Below are 16,567 nucleotides of genomic sequence, written 5' to 3' on the forward strand. Positions count from 1 at the left end.
AACACCAACAACAACAATAACGATAACAACAACAACAACAACAACAACATGTTTTTTGCGAACAAACGAAAAAGAGAAGCAAATTTTGTGCACAAACGAAAAGAAACAATCGGGATTATTTACGTCATAAATCAAAATGTAATTCGAAAAAATATTGTGTAACCAGGAAGAAGAATTTTTAAAGACTCAAAACACCGGGTCAGAATGGGCCTGTGAGCAATGGCAATTAAACACTCCCCAAAGCCCGCAAGCTGAATATAGTTTAAGGTCATCTCCAGGACCTGTCATGACGGATGCTTCAGACTATGGAGTCCGGAGCAGTAATATCACATATATTTTTCTGATGGAAGCGAAAAAGCCATTGCACAAGCAACAAAGTCGTTGACACATATTGAACGAAAGTATAGACAAATTGAGAAAGAAGTCCTACTTATTATCTATGCAGTAAATAAATTTCACAAAATGCTATATGGCCGGCGTTTTACTCTGATCACAAACCACAAGCCTTTAATAAATATTTTTGGTTCCAGGAAAGGAATTCCAGTTTATACAGCAAATCACTTACAAAGATGCGCAACTATGCTTTTAGATTACGAGTTTTCTATAAAGAACCAACCAGGCAGCACAATAGGCCAGCCAGATGCGCCATCAAGACTCATCTTTTCTGATCAAAAAGTAGTGGAAGACACAATCATCGGTGATATATCTGTGGAAGCTGAGGTTGTCTCTGCACTTGTTTCCACAGATAGCTACCTGCCGCTTTAGAGATGATCCAGGAGGCTACATCCGAAGATCCTTTATTATTATTATTATTATTATTATTATTATTATTATTATTAAATAATAACTTTTATTACAGAAAGTTGGACATTTTCATCTCACCAGCTGGCCAAAAACATGCACTAAGCAGCAACTTCAACCACTTTTTCAAAAAATATCTTTATCTGAGATCAATGGAACACTTCTTTTTGGGAGAACATGGATGTGTATTGGCCAAATATGGACAGGCAATTAGAGGAACTTGTAAAAAAGATTGTGCCAAATACCAAGTGGTTGCAAAGTATCCTTGGAAAACAACATTGCATGCATGGCCTATCCCAGAAACTCCTTTGTCACGACTGCACACAGACTTTGCAGGCCCAGCTAATGGACAACAGTACTTAATATTAGTTGATACTTACAGTAAATGCCCAGAAATCTTTCAGCTGAATTATACTACATCAAATGAAACTGTAAAGAAACTACAAGAAATTTTCTGCAAGTCAGGTGTTCTTGAAATCATAGTTTCTGATAATGGCACTGCATTTACGTCAGCAGAATTTCCTGACTTCTGTAAACAAAACAGTGTTCAGCATCTCAGATATCCACCTTTTCATCTACAATCAAATGACCAAGCCGAACACTTTGTCGACACGTTTAAATAGCACTCTTAAAGTTAAAAGGGAAAGGAACTACTCAAAGTAATCAAAGAAATATTTTTAAGTAGCTACAGAGCTACTCCAAATCCAAATTGCCCAAATGGAAAGTCTCTTGCTGAAGCACTGATGAACAGAAAAATACGTTCACCAATCGATGCTATTCGTCCATCATCAAATAATATTCCCAAGAGAAATACGACGATGGAAGACCAGTTCAATCGCCATCATGGAGCAACATTATGTAAAATCCTATCAGGACAACCTGTATCGGCAAAAGACTACCGCACTGGTAAAGAAAAATGGACACGTCGTTTTGGCAATCTAATCTATGATGTGGATATATCTATTTGGGTCAGACATGCAAATCAACTTCGTCACTCATACCTTCCAAATGGATAACCAAATAGCATAATCATTCTATTAAATATTTTACTGTACACATTTGAATTACCTCAAAATGTTCAAGCAACATGCGATAAACAAAGCAAGTCTTAGAAGAAATGTCCAACCCGACGGACTCAACGAAGGTGCAATCAACTTCAACTCTATAGACTCACATCAAACATCCTACAAGGATCATATTTGAAAGAGGACGTGTTATAGCAATCAAAGGGAAAAATAACTTTAATAAAGAAAGTAAGAATTATCGCCCTTATAGATCTTTAGAAAAAATTAGAGAGTTTGAAAAAGAGAAAAGCAACATGTCGGACAACCAATACCCTCTGTAATTTATGTAATGTTTCTGCCATGAATAAATTGTGTTTAAAAATATAATGAGCTTGCCTACTTGTTCGATGTTATCCAATTTATGGAAACACAGCATATCTATCTATCTATCTATCTATCTATCTATCTATCTCTCTCTCTCTCTCTCTCTCTCTATATATATATATATATATATATATATATATATATATATATATATATATATATAAAGAGAGAGAGGGGGGATATTAGGTTGGTGCAAAAATAACGTCATTTTTGCGTTCAACTTCATGTCAAAAAACATTATTTTTGCACAAACCTAATAACTTCTAAAATTGTGAATGTATCGGACTGCCGAAGAAAAAGACTATCTATAGGTTGATATATTATTTTTATTACGGATATTTTGCATTGAGGAATGCCCTTACCAGTATAAAGATAATTTTTAAATACATATGCAGAGAACTACTATATATATATATAAATATCAGTTATGGAGAAAAACAGTTGTACACAGGGTCGAGCGATAAAAGTGTCGCCCTAACACACACACACACACACACACACACACACACACACACACACACACACACACACATATATATATATATATATATATATATGTAAAGAGAGAGAGAGAGAGAGAGAAAAAGAGAGAGGGGGGAATTACCCTACATCCCTAATTGATGTATACCCTTATTAAATAAATGAATAAATCTCTCTCTATATATATATTACTATATTGTTTTCATACATTCATTATCTCTCTTTATTGACTTCTCTCTCTCTCTCTCTCTCTCTCTCTATATATATATATATATATATATATATATATATATATATATATATATATATATATATATATATCAAGTTAACGGTAAAACTCGTGAATTAGAACGGGGTTATTAAGAGTGCTCAATAAACATAGAAAAAATATATTACTATTATTATTACACATGATTTTTGACATTATCATTATTATTATTATCATTATTGTTATCGCTAGTATTAGTGGTACCATTATTATTATTATTATTATTATTATTATTATTATTAACATTATTATTAACATTATTATTACCATTATTAGCATTACATTACTTTTATTATTATTATTATTATTATTATTATTAACATTATTATTAAAATTATTATTACCATGATTAGCATTACATTACTTTTATTATTATTATTATTATTATTATTATTATTATTATTATTATTATTATTATTATTATTACTGTTGTTGTTGTTGCTGTTATTGTCATCATTGTCATCATCATGGCTATTTGACAGCCTTATAATTACTAATAAACTAAGATTTTGCAACGCTTAAAACTTTCTAATCTTTACTCCCCACCCTATTTTTGGCATTGAATTGTAACACTTTACAGAAAGAATTGTTTAGGTCTTTCTAGACAATTTACGATTAATTAAACATTCACGTGCAGACATCTTTTTTTTTAGGCTTACCTTAATTTTTTTTAATTAATCTGAAATCAGCTTTTCTAGGTAAGCCAGCGATGGAAGATGACATGTTTTTCTGTCCATTCTATTTCTCGAATCCAGTCAACTTTCATTGGACTACTGCACTATCCAAAAAAAACAATTTCTATAATTTCAGCTACGGTGAAAACTTTCCAACCGGGCTAATTATATTCAACTGAATTTAAATTTGGATGTGATTCTTTATAAAGAATTATTTTCCCCTTTCGGATTACATTGAAAGAATCTTCATGCAAGCTTAAATGTTATACCCGGTTTGTTTGTATTTTTTTTTAATTTCTCATTTTTTCACTCGTTGTTTTCAAAGGACATGTATATCTTTGCAATTTATGACTAAAATAAATTATGGTTTCATTAATGCCACAGGCAGCAAATTTTAGCATTGCTGCAAATATAATTTGCTGATTTCTTTCTGTCCTCTGATGAGAAGAATAGCAAGAATAGCATTCTTTGAAACTCCGCGGAATAAATACTTTGTAAATTGTTTTTTGGAGTATTCAGTCAAGCAATAAATTTTGATTGTAAATTTCAACTTACAGTTTTAATTTTCTTTCTCTTATATATATATATATATATATATATATATATATATATATATATATATATATATATAGTCATCCATATACAGTATTGTTTCGCTGTTTCACAGCTCATCAGTGCGGCTAGACAGGCAACTACCTCAAGCCAGGATTGAAACCCGACCGCTTGTACGAATCGGCGGCTGCTGTGCGAGTCGTGAATTAACGATGTTTTGACATCGTCCAAAATACCTAAGCTCGCTTTGTTTACACAAAGAGCATCGCTTTATACGTCAATGGTTATTCGTGTATCACTTCTCAATATGCTCAACTCAAGACGAGGAGTGTGTGTATGTGTGTGTATAAACGAAATTGTTTTATTCCACAAACTGACTTTAAATTCTCGTAATCCATAAATTAATTTTAAGTATGAATTTCTTTGAAAGTTTACCTAGAGAATTTATGCAACTTTTTAAAAAACTTTGTTTTACAAATAAAATCAATTTACATCGTAGTTTGATGCAATTATCATTTTAATTTTAATGATAATTTAAAAACAATAAATATTTATCGTTAGTACCAATAACAAAAAATTAAATTAAAAATTTAAAACAATCGGTTTTGGAATCGTAAATTATGGACACATTTTTCCGATCCCGATACTTCCAAAATTTCCGATTTTTTTACAACCTTTTCGGTATAACATTTTAAAAAATTTTGTTAACTTTTATTTATTTTTTCTATTTTCTATTTTACCCTCTCAAAATGGCACCCCTGACATGTGCCACTCGTAAAATAAGGACACATATTTCCGATTCCGATACCCCCAAAAGTTCCGATTTTTTTACCCCCTTTTCGGTATAACATTTCAAATTGTGTGTAGGCTTTTATTTATTTTTTTATTTATTTTTCTATTTTCTATTTATATCCTCTCAAAATGCCGCCCCCTGGCATGTGTCACTCGTAAAATAGGGACACATTTTTCCGATCCCATTACTCCAAAAGTTCCGATTTTTTAAAAACTTTTCGGTATAAAATTTTAGATATTTTGTTAGCTTTTATGCATTTTTTTTTTCTATTTTATATTTTTACCCTCTCTAAATGCCACCCCCGGACACGGGCTGCTCATAAAATAGGGACACATTTTTCTGATTTCGATATCTCTAAAATTCCGATGTTTTACGACTTTTTCGATAAAAAAAAATCCGATTTTTGTTAGCTTTTATTTATTTTTTCGATTTTCTATTTTTAACCTCTCAAAATGCCGCCCCTGACGTGTGCCGCTCATAAAATAGGGACACATTTTTATGATTCCGATACTTCTAAAAGTCCCGATGTTTTACAACCTTTTCGGCATAAAATTTCAGATTTTTTTACTTTCATTTTTTTTCCCCTCTCAAAATGCCGCCGCCCGAGGCGAACCGCCCCCCCTTGCTATGCACTGATGATTACTGATGATGATTATGCTGGTGATGACGATTAATGATGACGACGATAACAATGATGATGATGATGATGATAATATTAGTGAAGATAATGGTGATTATGAGAGTGATGACGATGATGATGACGATGATGATGCTGACGATGATGAAGATTATGCTTATGATGATGAGGAGGATTGCTGATGACAATGAGGATCGATGATGGTTACGATTATGATGATGATGATGACAATGGTGATAGCTATAATGATGATGATGACGAGGACGATGACGATGACGACAATTATAATGATGATGATGCTGCTAATGACGATTATGATTATGACGATGAGTAGTAGTAGTAGTAGTAGTAGTAGTAGTAGTAGTAGTAGTAGTAGTAAGATTTACTAAATTTTTTTACTTGTTTTTGTAAGCCTTTCAATAAACCAATCTCGTTTTCTTACCTATAGCTTTGCATTGGATATTTTTGCTGGCACCCTGCACAATGGAGAAAAGTGAAAATAAAATGATCGAGTTCTTAAAGAAAACCCTGAAGGACATTTCTGTCATTGTGGTCGTCAATGTCGACTATGCATATACCAAACCTACAAATAAACATAAAACAGAACAACATTAACCTTGATAATCGAGCTGAAAGGAAAGGCACATTAATATAATATATTATAATAATATAATACTAGTGGGACCTGTGGAAATTCCACAGGGGATTCATTCGTATGTAATATATTGATCTTGGCATTCTGTAGATGCTCAGCGTAAATGAAGACCCGTGATATTATTGTAGCTCTTTTTTTAAAACTGCAAAAGTATTTATCTAGGCTAGCAGGGACGCCCAGCATAGCATAAAGTACGCTTAAAAATGATATTTTGATTCTTGCAGATTTCGTATATATTATTATAGAGTTTTATCAATTATGTTTTATCAATTGTTATATATTATAAAGTTGCGATTTCAAAAATAAAAAAAAAGTATATCCGTATGACTTGGATGCATCAGCTTGAATCGGAAGCAAAATCCAAACTTATGAAATATATATATATATATATATATATATATATATATATATATATATATATATATATATATATATATATATTCAGGCAAACATTATTAAAAACAACAAAGATACCTTGCTTAATGATTCTTTTTTTCATTTTTTCGATCTTTCATAAGATTTTTTTAACTTCAAGATGGAGGGTATTTACAAATGTTCCATGGTTCACACGAGCGCTTTCGATTCTTTCTTGAATCATCATCAGGTGGAGATAAAATATTAAAAATAGAAGTGAAATATATAGTTACGAATGATAAAAAAGAGTCAATTTACGAGTGATAAAAACTCGATTAAAAATTAGGATGATAAAAGGCAATGTTAGTAAAACCAGTCGTATACTGGTTATGCTAAACATTTCAGCACATTATTGCTACTTTCAAAATTAATGCTATTTAGAGATGGGTGCTGGGTTTTTATATATAGTGCTTCAAGTATTTTTAATTTTTTACAATTACTTTCTCGTTGCAAAATCCTTGTGTTGTCCACAAGGACCTTTCTAAGATTAGAGGGGGGGCAGCTATGTTGATTTGTTAAATGCTGGTATATTGAGCTAGTACTGTTCAAATGCATCGTTAATCGACGGGACGATATTGTTTTTTATGTCCAATATATGCGTTTTTATCTTCGGAGTTACACTTTCCTAAGGGGCATTGAAATTTGTACACAATATTGGTTTGCTCCAACATTTTTGTCGCCGGCGAGGAGTTATTTTTAACGATGAGGTTCTGGGTTCGATACTTCTTATAGTATATAATAAATCTAATCTTAGAATTGTTCTCTAGAGGTGCTGTATATCTATGTATGATGCTTTTAATTATTTTTCTTCCACTTTAAAATTTGGTGTCATTTGGTGTTTTATAAAATATGTCTATAGGGTTAGTGTTAGAAGATTGACTAGTATTGCTGTTAAGGTTTTTAGGGGACTGTAACAATAGTTTAATTTGTTGATCAAAAATATAATTCGGAAAGTAATTATTTATAAGAAACTGTTTGATATTAGTAAGAATCGAAAGTGCTCGTGTGAACCATGGAACATTTGTAAATACCTTCCATCTTGAAGTTAAAAAAATCTTACGAAAGATCGAAAAAATGAAAAAAAAAAAAAGAATCATTAAGCAAGGTATCTCTGTTGTTTTAATAATGTTTGCCTAAATGAAGGAATGCTGCCTAAATACATTAATATATATATATATATATATATATATATATATATATATATATATATATATATAACGAGTTTCTTCAGCCATAATCGAAACCAAAACCAAAACTTATCAAGAATTCTTGATAAAATTATTTATAAAAAAATAGATTACTGGAGTGTGATCAGTTATATTGAAACTAAAACCAAAACTTATGAAGAATTCTTGGTAAAATTCGATGCGAAAAAAATTTATGCCTTCATTCAGTCTTGAAAGACAAAAGATACCTGATGTAGGGGCAGCTGTGCATGTAATTGTGAGGCAAGAGTTGCACAATTCCAACCACACTTCTCCTGAATCGGCACTGTTTGAGTCAAGTGGCAAAGGGAAGTCCAAGACAACTGGAAACAATGCTGAGATAAGCAGAGAGCACATACAGCACCCGGAAGTCCCAAATGGTCACCCATTTATTACTAACCAGGTTTGACGTTGCTTAACTTCAGTGACCCAGTGGGAACCGGTGTGTCAACCTGATTATGCCGTATTATATGGTAAAATTATTCATGAAAATATAAATGATTTGACTGTCATCAACTATAATCGAAACCAAAACCGAAACTTATAAAGAATTCTTGGTAAAATTATTTATTACAAGAAATCTAAGTCCATAACAATTAAACGACAGTCACTTGGATTTAAGCATGGCACACAAAATAAATAACACACGCTATCCTGTTATCAGATTGGTGCAACAATAATGTCGTTTTTAACGTTCAAACTTCAAAGGATCATAACTCCTTTCATAATAAACTTTATTAATCGAAATAAGAACTATTAGAATCGACACATTTTTGCCAACGAGAAACAAGTTTATTTATCCCATTAGCATAGAAATCCGAAGTTCTGGTAGCGATGAAGTCATCGAAGGCTGATTCGTCATCATCTCGGCTTTTGAAGTATTTTTCGCACAGGAAGTTATTGAGAGGCTTGAATAAGTGATAATCGATGGGCAAGAGGTCTGGTAAATGTGGCAGACAAGGCAGAATCCTGTAGCCCAATTTATTCAGCTTCTGCAGAATGCAGGCGATCGTTGTCATGCAGAAGAATTGGTCCCTTCATATTGACCAATCATACGTTGGAGCTTCTGGTGCATTTCATCAATTTGTCAGCAGCACTTCTCTACTGTAATCGTTTTGCCCGGATTCAAGAAGTTGTGATGAATGAGACCGGCCGCAGACGACCAAACAGTCACCATAACCTTTTTTTGGTCAATTTCGGCTTCGAGAAATGTTGTAGAGCTTCTCCAATATCCAACTACTGTTGTCGTAGAGGATCCACTTATCACACGTCACAATTCACTCGAGAAATGGGTCGTTTTTATTGCACAGACAAAGCATAGAAGACACCTCAAAATGACGATATTTTTATTATCATTCAATTCATACAGCACCTATTTATCCAACTTTTTTGACTTTCCTATTTACTTTAAATAGCAAACGACTGTTGAGTGGTTGACCTTGAGTTCAACAACAACTTCTCATGTGGTTTTGTGAGGATCAGCTTCAATTAAGGCTTTCAAACTTTCATTATCAACCGCAGTCGGCCAGCCACAACCATCTTCATCTTCAAGGCTCTCATCACTATTGTGAAATTTCTTGAACCACCGTTGTGCCACATGTTTTTTTAGTGGTTTCTAGGCCAAACACATCATTGATATCACAAGCTGCCTTATCAATGAATTAATTCAGAAATCATATATATATGTAACATATGTGACAAAGCGGTATTTTTTTTGCACCAACCTAATAATATTAATAATAATAATAATAATAATAATAATATATATATATATATATATATATATATATATATAGCTGAAAGTCACATTTCTATAAAGACTATGCATTGTTAAAAAATATGCGAGAATCAAGACGGAAAGAAACATATAACATAAATGTGCCACCCAAAAAGATGATGTTTGGATTATTCAAATTGCAGAATTTATCTTTTATACCATTCTCACAACGTTTCAACCGATGTAACCTCCGATCGTTTTCAGGTGCATCTTCTCAAATTTGAGAATGCTTACATATAACTCGGGAATCTGTATGGAATTTCTAAAAGAACTCTTTATTAAATTCCTGGAGGTAGTTTCTTTTCGTTCTGTCATCCATGATTGGGTAAAAGTCTTAAGCAATTGTATTTTTAGTAGCGTCCAAACTGAGAATTGAACCTTCAACCACCTGAAGAACCACAATGCAATGGATATAGATTCACAGTTACAATCTTCTGGAGGTTGAACGCTCAGTCTTCAGTAGGGGTGATACTCAAAATACAATCACACATTACATAAGGTACCCACCCAGTCATCACTGATGAAATGAGAACAAGCTACCTTCATGGATTTAATAATGGGTTCTTGCAGAAATTCTGTGCAGATTTTCGAATTCAACAAGTTGCATCTGAAAAAGATTAAAGCTTACATGGGCCAAAACGTTGTGAGAATAGCAACCAAGATGAGAACAGTAGTCCATATAATCCAAATAATACAAATTATCAATCCTCATCTAAAAAATTCCGAAACTGACAAGGTTTATCTATAATAGCAGGATCTGTGGAAATTCCACGGTTGCTTTTGCAGCATATCATATTGCAGAGGTGTCAAAAGGTATAAAGGTGCCAATCGACCATAGAATTAATAAAGTAGACGCAAAGAAAAGAAGTAATAGCAGTAGAAAAGAAGGATGACAAACACAGATGTTTGGTTAAAAGCGATATGTATTGTGTTTTATTTTTACCAAGAAATAAATAGTAAGATGTACGGCAATAGATTCAGGGTTAGCTGAAGCAAGAATGAACGTCTTGTGAGGTCCCTGAGGTAGGAACGGCTAGGCAAACATCAGTGGTTACTGGAACAGGTAGCTGGACAATCAGTGGGTTCTGGTATGAGGAGCTAGACGTTGGTGGGCATTGTATGTATAAGTCAAATGTCAGTGGGTGCTAGGGCAGGTAGCTGGATGTCAGTGGGCCACAGGAGCTGGTGGTTGGTAGCACTACAGCTGCAGGAGTGAGCTGGAGAGCCGCTAGAGTCACTGGAGTCGCTGCAGGAGTAAGTTGGAGTCACTGAAAGCTGCAAGTGAGCTGGAGTCGTTACAGGTTGCTGGGCTCAGTTCATTTGATTTGGTACGTCAAAGTCGCTATTAAAGAGGCTCCTTGCTCCCCGCTGTTCAGACCTTTTGCTGTGAAAGCCGCTTGTTTCATGGAAATCTGTTCATGTTACAGTCGACTAGCACTGAAAAACAGAGTGCAGTAATTTATTTCATCTGGGTTATCTTACATTCAAAATTATCTGTGGCGTTTATTGCGTGCATATATTTTATTTTCCAAATTATAAGTCTGTTATTTTGTTTCGTTGCGAAAAATTGAATTTTGTGTTTTTTTCTTTATTGTTGAAGAAATGATTGCTGCTATTTCTAGCATGCGTGATTGTGACATATTTTTGGGAGTGTCATCTTTCAGTCAACAGCGTGTTTTTGTTTACAAACATGGGAATGACGACCTAGCAAACCATGACAATCTCATCATATTCAGTTTAACATCCATTTTACATGCTGGAATGCACTAGACGGCTTTTAGAAACTGCCCTATCTCTGGCCAGGTCTTTATTTATGCCTCTTTCTCGCAAGTTCATCTTTATCACTTCCTCTTACGTTTTCTTTGACTTTCTTCTGTAAACCTTCCCTGCTACCTCAACTGTACTACATCTACTAAGCATACGGCATAATCATGTTTTCAATTCAATTCAATTTATTCAGCATAAGGTTAAAACATTACATGTTTTGTCCCTGTTAATAAAGGCACAGGAAGACAGAAAAAAAAGAAGGAAAGGAAACAAAGAGGGAGAAAGGGCACTGCAAATTTAGACAGTTTGAAATGCAGTTGATCAGCACCTGTCCCGTTGACACACTGGTTCTTATTAGAACACCAAAATTAAGCAATGTTAAGCCAGGCTGGTACCAGATGGGGGACCATTTGGGAATACCAAGCACTGTATATAGGAGGCTGTTGACACATGGCAGCTTCTGCATCCCACCTGGCCTTGTGCTGTCTCGGCCCTGTCCTGCTATTAGAATGAGCTGGTTGGAATGAGAGAGTGAGTCTGGCACTGCACAAACCAGCTTCACTTTAAACAAACTCTCAGTGCATATTATCCATCATCCCTAAGTTCTGACTGACAAACTGTATTACATCTACTAAGCTCATCCATTCTTTTAACATGGCCATACCATCAACGTCTCCTGTTCTGCATACATCTTACTATATTGTCCATATTTTATCTTCTAGCATCATCAGATCAAAACTTATCTTTAAATACATTGAGACAATTGCCAAAGCTGCTGCAAGGAAGGTGAGCTCTCTCTAATGTGCTAAAAGACTACACACACCTGAGAGTATCCTGTATCTCTACAAGGCCACGGTTCGCACATGCATGGAGTATTGTTGCCACATCTAGGCTGGTGTATCTGCAACTAGTGTCTCGCTCCTAGGCAGGGTTCAAAAAAGAATCGCCAACCTAATAGGTCCTGAACTATCAACTAAATTCCAACCTCTGTCCCATCACTGAAACGTGGCATCCTTGTGCCTGTTTCTGTTATTTCAATAGCAAGTGCTTTGACGAACTCAAAGTGCTAGTACCCCCTCGATGACAACATCCTCGATAATAACACCCTCAACAAACTTGACAAGCAGCAAAATCCCACCCCTTCACTGTAGAGATTCCTAGATGCTGTAAAGCCTTCGACTCAAATAGCTTTTACCCTCAGATTGTTGCACTTTGAAATTCTCTCCCAGGCCCCTGCTTCCCTGACTGTACTGACATGCAGAAATTCAAGTGTAATGTGGGCAAAGATCTAGCTACCCAACTCCATAAATATTATCTCTGCAAATCTGGTACCAAATAGTAGCCCTTCATGACTAAATAACCATGTGCTTTGTTTAGGGTAAAACGTCAATAAAAAAAAATACTCTCATTACACATCTATTGTGTAATTCTCATATCATTTCTCTTCATGCAACACATGTCCTCAATCCTCACCAGCCAGGTTTCACTTCCATATATCATGACACTATATATATATCAAACTGTGTACACATACCTGATAGATGTTAATAGTGGTTAAATAGTCAAGAGTTAACTATTCTCCACTTTCTAAGTAACAGTTTCCGAGGTTAAATTTGATGCACTACTGTTAGAACTTAATACTCCAAATCTGTCACTGCTGTCAAACCTTGCTAGTCCAAAATGTCGGAGGACACCATGGATTTACCAATCCAACAATTTTTTTTTAAATGCCCCAGATATCTCCAGACTCAAGTCCCGAAAGCCTTTCTATAACTCAAAAATAAAAAATTTCGACCCAGTTGAAACAAAGGAGGAATGGAGAAACAATACTCCAAAAGAAAGGAACATCATTGAAAACCCAACTTTGCACCTCCCAGGTTTCGCTACAAATAGTAGGAAGCAGTGGGTAGCCGCAAACCGGATCAGAACAAGATGCCTGCAGGACTGCAGTAAACAAACACAGGTGGAGACAAATAGACTCTCCAATCTGCCCAAAATGCAAGGGAGCCTCTTAGGACACAGAGTACCTGATCCTTCAGTGTCCAGTCACCCGACTGGGAGGAGGATATGCAACAGCCCATCTATCCAAAGGCAATTTCTCAGACTGGCTAAAAAAATAATGGTATAGAGCTCTAACCCAAATACTACTACTACTACTACTACTACTGCTCCAAAACTCGACACTCTGTTGTCAAAATTTGCTACTGCAAATTCGATACTCTGCTGTCAAAACTCACTACTCCAAATATAAACTCGCTACTCCCAAACTCATAACCCTGCTGTCAAAACATGCTACTCCAACATCTAAATCCAAACTGCGCCAGTCTCTGAAAAATCAGTCTTTTCATTCCGAACCAGAAGTATTTCATCTGCATTTCAGGTGACAAGATCGCAAACATGCAAAGAGAAGTAGTAACCATATTTTTCTTTTCTTATCTTTTTGCCTGCTAACAAACACCTCAGGCTGCATAAAAAACAGTTTTGTACCAATTTCTTTTAAATCAGTTAATCACGTAGAGAGGGACTTCTAAAGGCAAGCTGTCCAAGAAAACAAATCTTCTGGCACCTAGGCACCTCTACTGTGAAGGGGTGGGATTTTGCTGCTAGTCGGACGAGTCGCTATAGATGTTGGCAACCTTTATGCTGTGTTTCCTGTTAGTACTTTATTCAAGAAAGAATAGAGGAAACTAATGCCAACAACAGAATGCAGTCGCTGATTCATGCATATTTTTTTCTTACAAATAAAATTATTTTTCTGAAATTTTGAGATGAGGATTGGTTATTTATAATATTTGGATTCTTCAGACTACTGTTCTCATCTTGAGTGTCAGTTTTATAATATTTTGGTCGTTATAATCTCCGACCTTCTTCAGGTGTATCTTGTCGAACTCGGGAAACTTTCTGTTGAACTCAGGAATCCGCAAGACTCGTGGCATAGTTGATAAAGTACTTGGTAAAATTCAGTTATAACTTACACTCTTCTGGAGGTTGAAGGTTTAATCCTTAGTGCGGGCGACACACAAAATACAATTGCAAATTACTTAGGACTCAGTCATGGCTGACAGAACGAAAACATGCTACCCCTATGAATTAAATGAAGGATTCCATTCAAAATTTTGTGCAGGTTACAGAGTTCGAGAGAAAGATTCCCGAGTTCAGCAAGATATAACTGAAGAAAGCTGGAGGTTACATCGAATGACACGTCATGAAAATAATTCTCAAGATAAGAACAGAAATATGAAGAATCCAAGAATATGAATAAATAAGATTATAAAACTTCACGTCTGTTTGTGTTGTTTTCTTGTGACTACGACAATTAATTTAGTATTTTTATTTATTTGCTATTCATCGGCTATTTTTTTTTTTTTTTTACAAAATGCAATCGTATAAATTAAAACGAGATTTTTAAAAATCCAATTTAAAAAAAATTAATCACGAAATTAAATCCACCAGCATGCATTTCGTTTTGTTACATAAACAAGTCAACCATGTTAATCTTTTCTTACTAGTTAAAAAAAGAGAATGACTCTTTAGAATTTGCAAGAAATTTTTAAGCATTTAAACTACCGTATACAAAGTCATATTTGGCTTTACAATTCTTAGCAAATCCTAATATAATAATAATATAATTTAAATGAGTATATATATATATATATATATATATATATATATATATATATATATATATATATATATATATATATGTATATATATACATATAGCAAAAATGGTAATTCGTAAAAACCTGAAGAAAGTGCTCAATACTATTTCAGAGCAAATATATATATATTTTTATTACCGTTTTATCTGCTTAGTTACACATGTTTCGGTTACTGGATCGTATCAATGATCCAGCAACTTTATCAGACTTTACTTTTCTGTAAAGTCTGATGAAGTTACTAGATCATTGATACGATTCGATAACCGAAACATGTGTAACTAAGCAGATAAAACGATAATATATATATATATATATATATATATATATATATATATATATATATATATATATATATAATGATTGAAAACTTGAGAATCTATTTCCATCTAATAATTTTAGAAATAGAAATTAAAATAGCATTAAAGGAATTAGTTTTATAACAATTTGGTTTGGTTAACAATTTAATGAATAAAAATATACAGCAATAATTACATATAACTATTTGGATTATTTGGACTACTGTTTTCAGATTCAATCTTCAGTGCGGGTGATACTAAGAATACAATTGCAAATTACTAAGGACTTCTACCCAGTTATGGCTGACGGAACGAGGGCATGCTACTACCGTAGATTAAATAAAAAATTACATTTGAGATTCCCTGCAGATTCTTGAGTTTGATAGAACGGTTTCTGAATTCAACAAGATGCACCCGAAAAAGGTTGGAGGTTACATCAGACGAAACGTTATGAAAATAACACTCAAGATGACAACAGTAGTCTGAAGAATACAAATAATACAACAGTAGATAGATAGATAGATAGATAGATAAATAGATTTACTGACCCGTAATGAAGGTATTTGTTTCACGTTCACCAACCTGTTAATTAGCTTCATAACAAAACCAATGACATAGATAACAGTAAAATAAATATAACCTTTAAACCAGAACATCTTTATCTTTAGCAAATGTGCAATAAATCAACAAATGAATAAATAAATAAATAAATAAGAAGAAGAAGAAGAAGACGAAGATCACTAATCACTGAGTATCAAAAAAAAAAAAAACTATTTGAAGCCATTCAGATAAGCTAAGGGTACAAACTAAAACGTAATTGAACGAGACGATTTATTCTTATTTTCTTTTCTTGATTCATTGATTGGTGGTGTTTTTCCTACTTCAGCAGCTGACATCACATCACATTGCTAGTAGGTCCTGGATATGACCTTAAACTATATCCGATGGTGAAGCCTCAGCTTGCTAGCTTTGGGGAGTGTGGAGCCACCCTTTAATTGCCATTGCTCCCAGGTCCACTCTGACCCAGAGTGGTAGTACCTGATAGGGTCCCAACTATGGGATGAATAGAAACCGACTTGAAAAAAAAAAAATATATATATATTCTATTAAAAAAAATTTCTTCAAAATCACTGGATTCAACATTAAATAACCTGAAAAGGGTTGATATGCCGTAAAACAAAAACAACCAACCAACAACC

General features: G+C 34.0%; 1 protein-coding gene across 1 annotated transcript in view; it reads right to left on the reverse strand.

The window, feature by feature from the left end:
- Positions 1-15,958, reverse strand: part of LOC145292711 (uncharacterized) — a 123,730-nt gene extending 107,772 nt beyond the window's left edge. The window contains exons 1-2 of the mRNA XM_080138748.1: positions 15,917-15,958; positions 6,036-6,176 (exon numbers count right to left, since the gene is read on the reverse strand). Of these exons, the coding sequence (XP_079994874.1) occupies positions 6,036-6,141 (106 nt within the window). The 5' untranslated portion in view covers positions 6,142-6,176; positions 15,917-15,958. The remainder of the gene's footprint in view (positions 1-6,035; positions 6,177-15,916) is intronic.
- Positions 15,959-16,567: the final 609 nt, after the last annotated feature.

The sequence above is a fragment of the Euprymna scolopes genome, chromosome 14 (genome assembly GCF_053919585.1).
Source record: "Euprymna scolopes isolate OS-2025 chromosome 14, ASM5391958v1, whole genome shotgun sequence".
NCBI lineage: Eukaryota > Metazoa > Mollusca > Cephalopoda > Sepiida > Sepiolidae > Euprymna > Euprymna scolopes.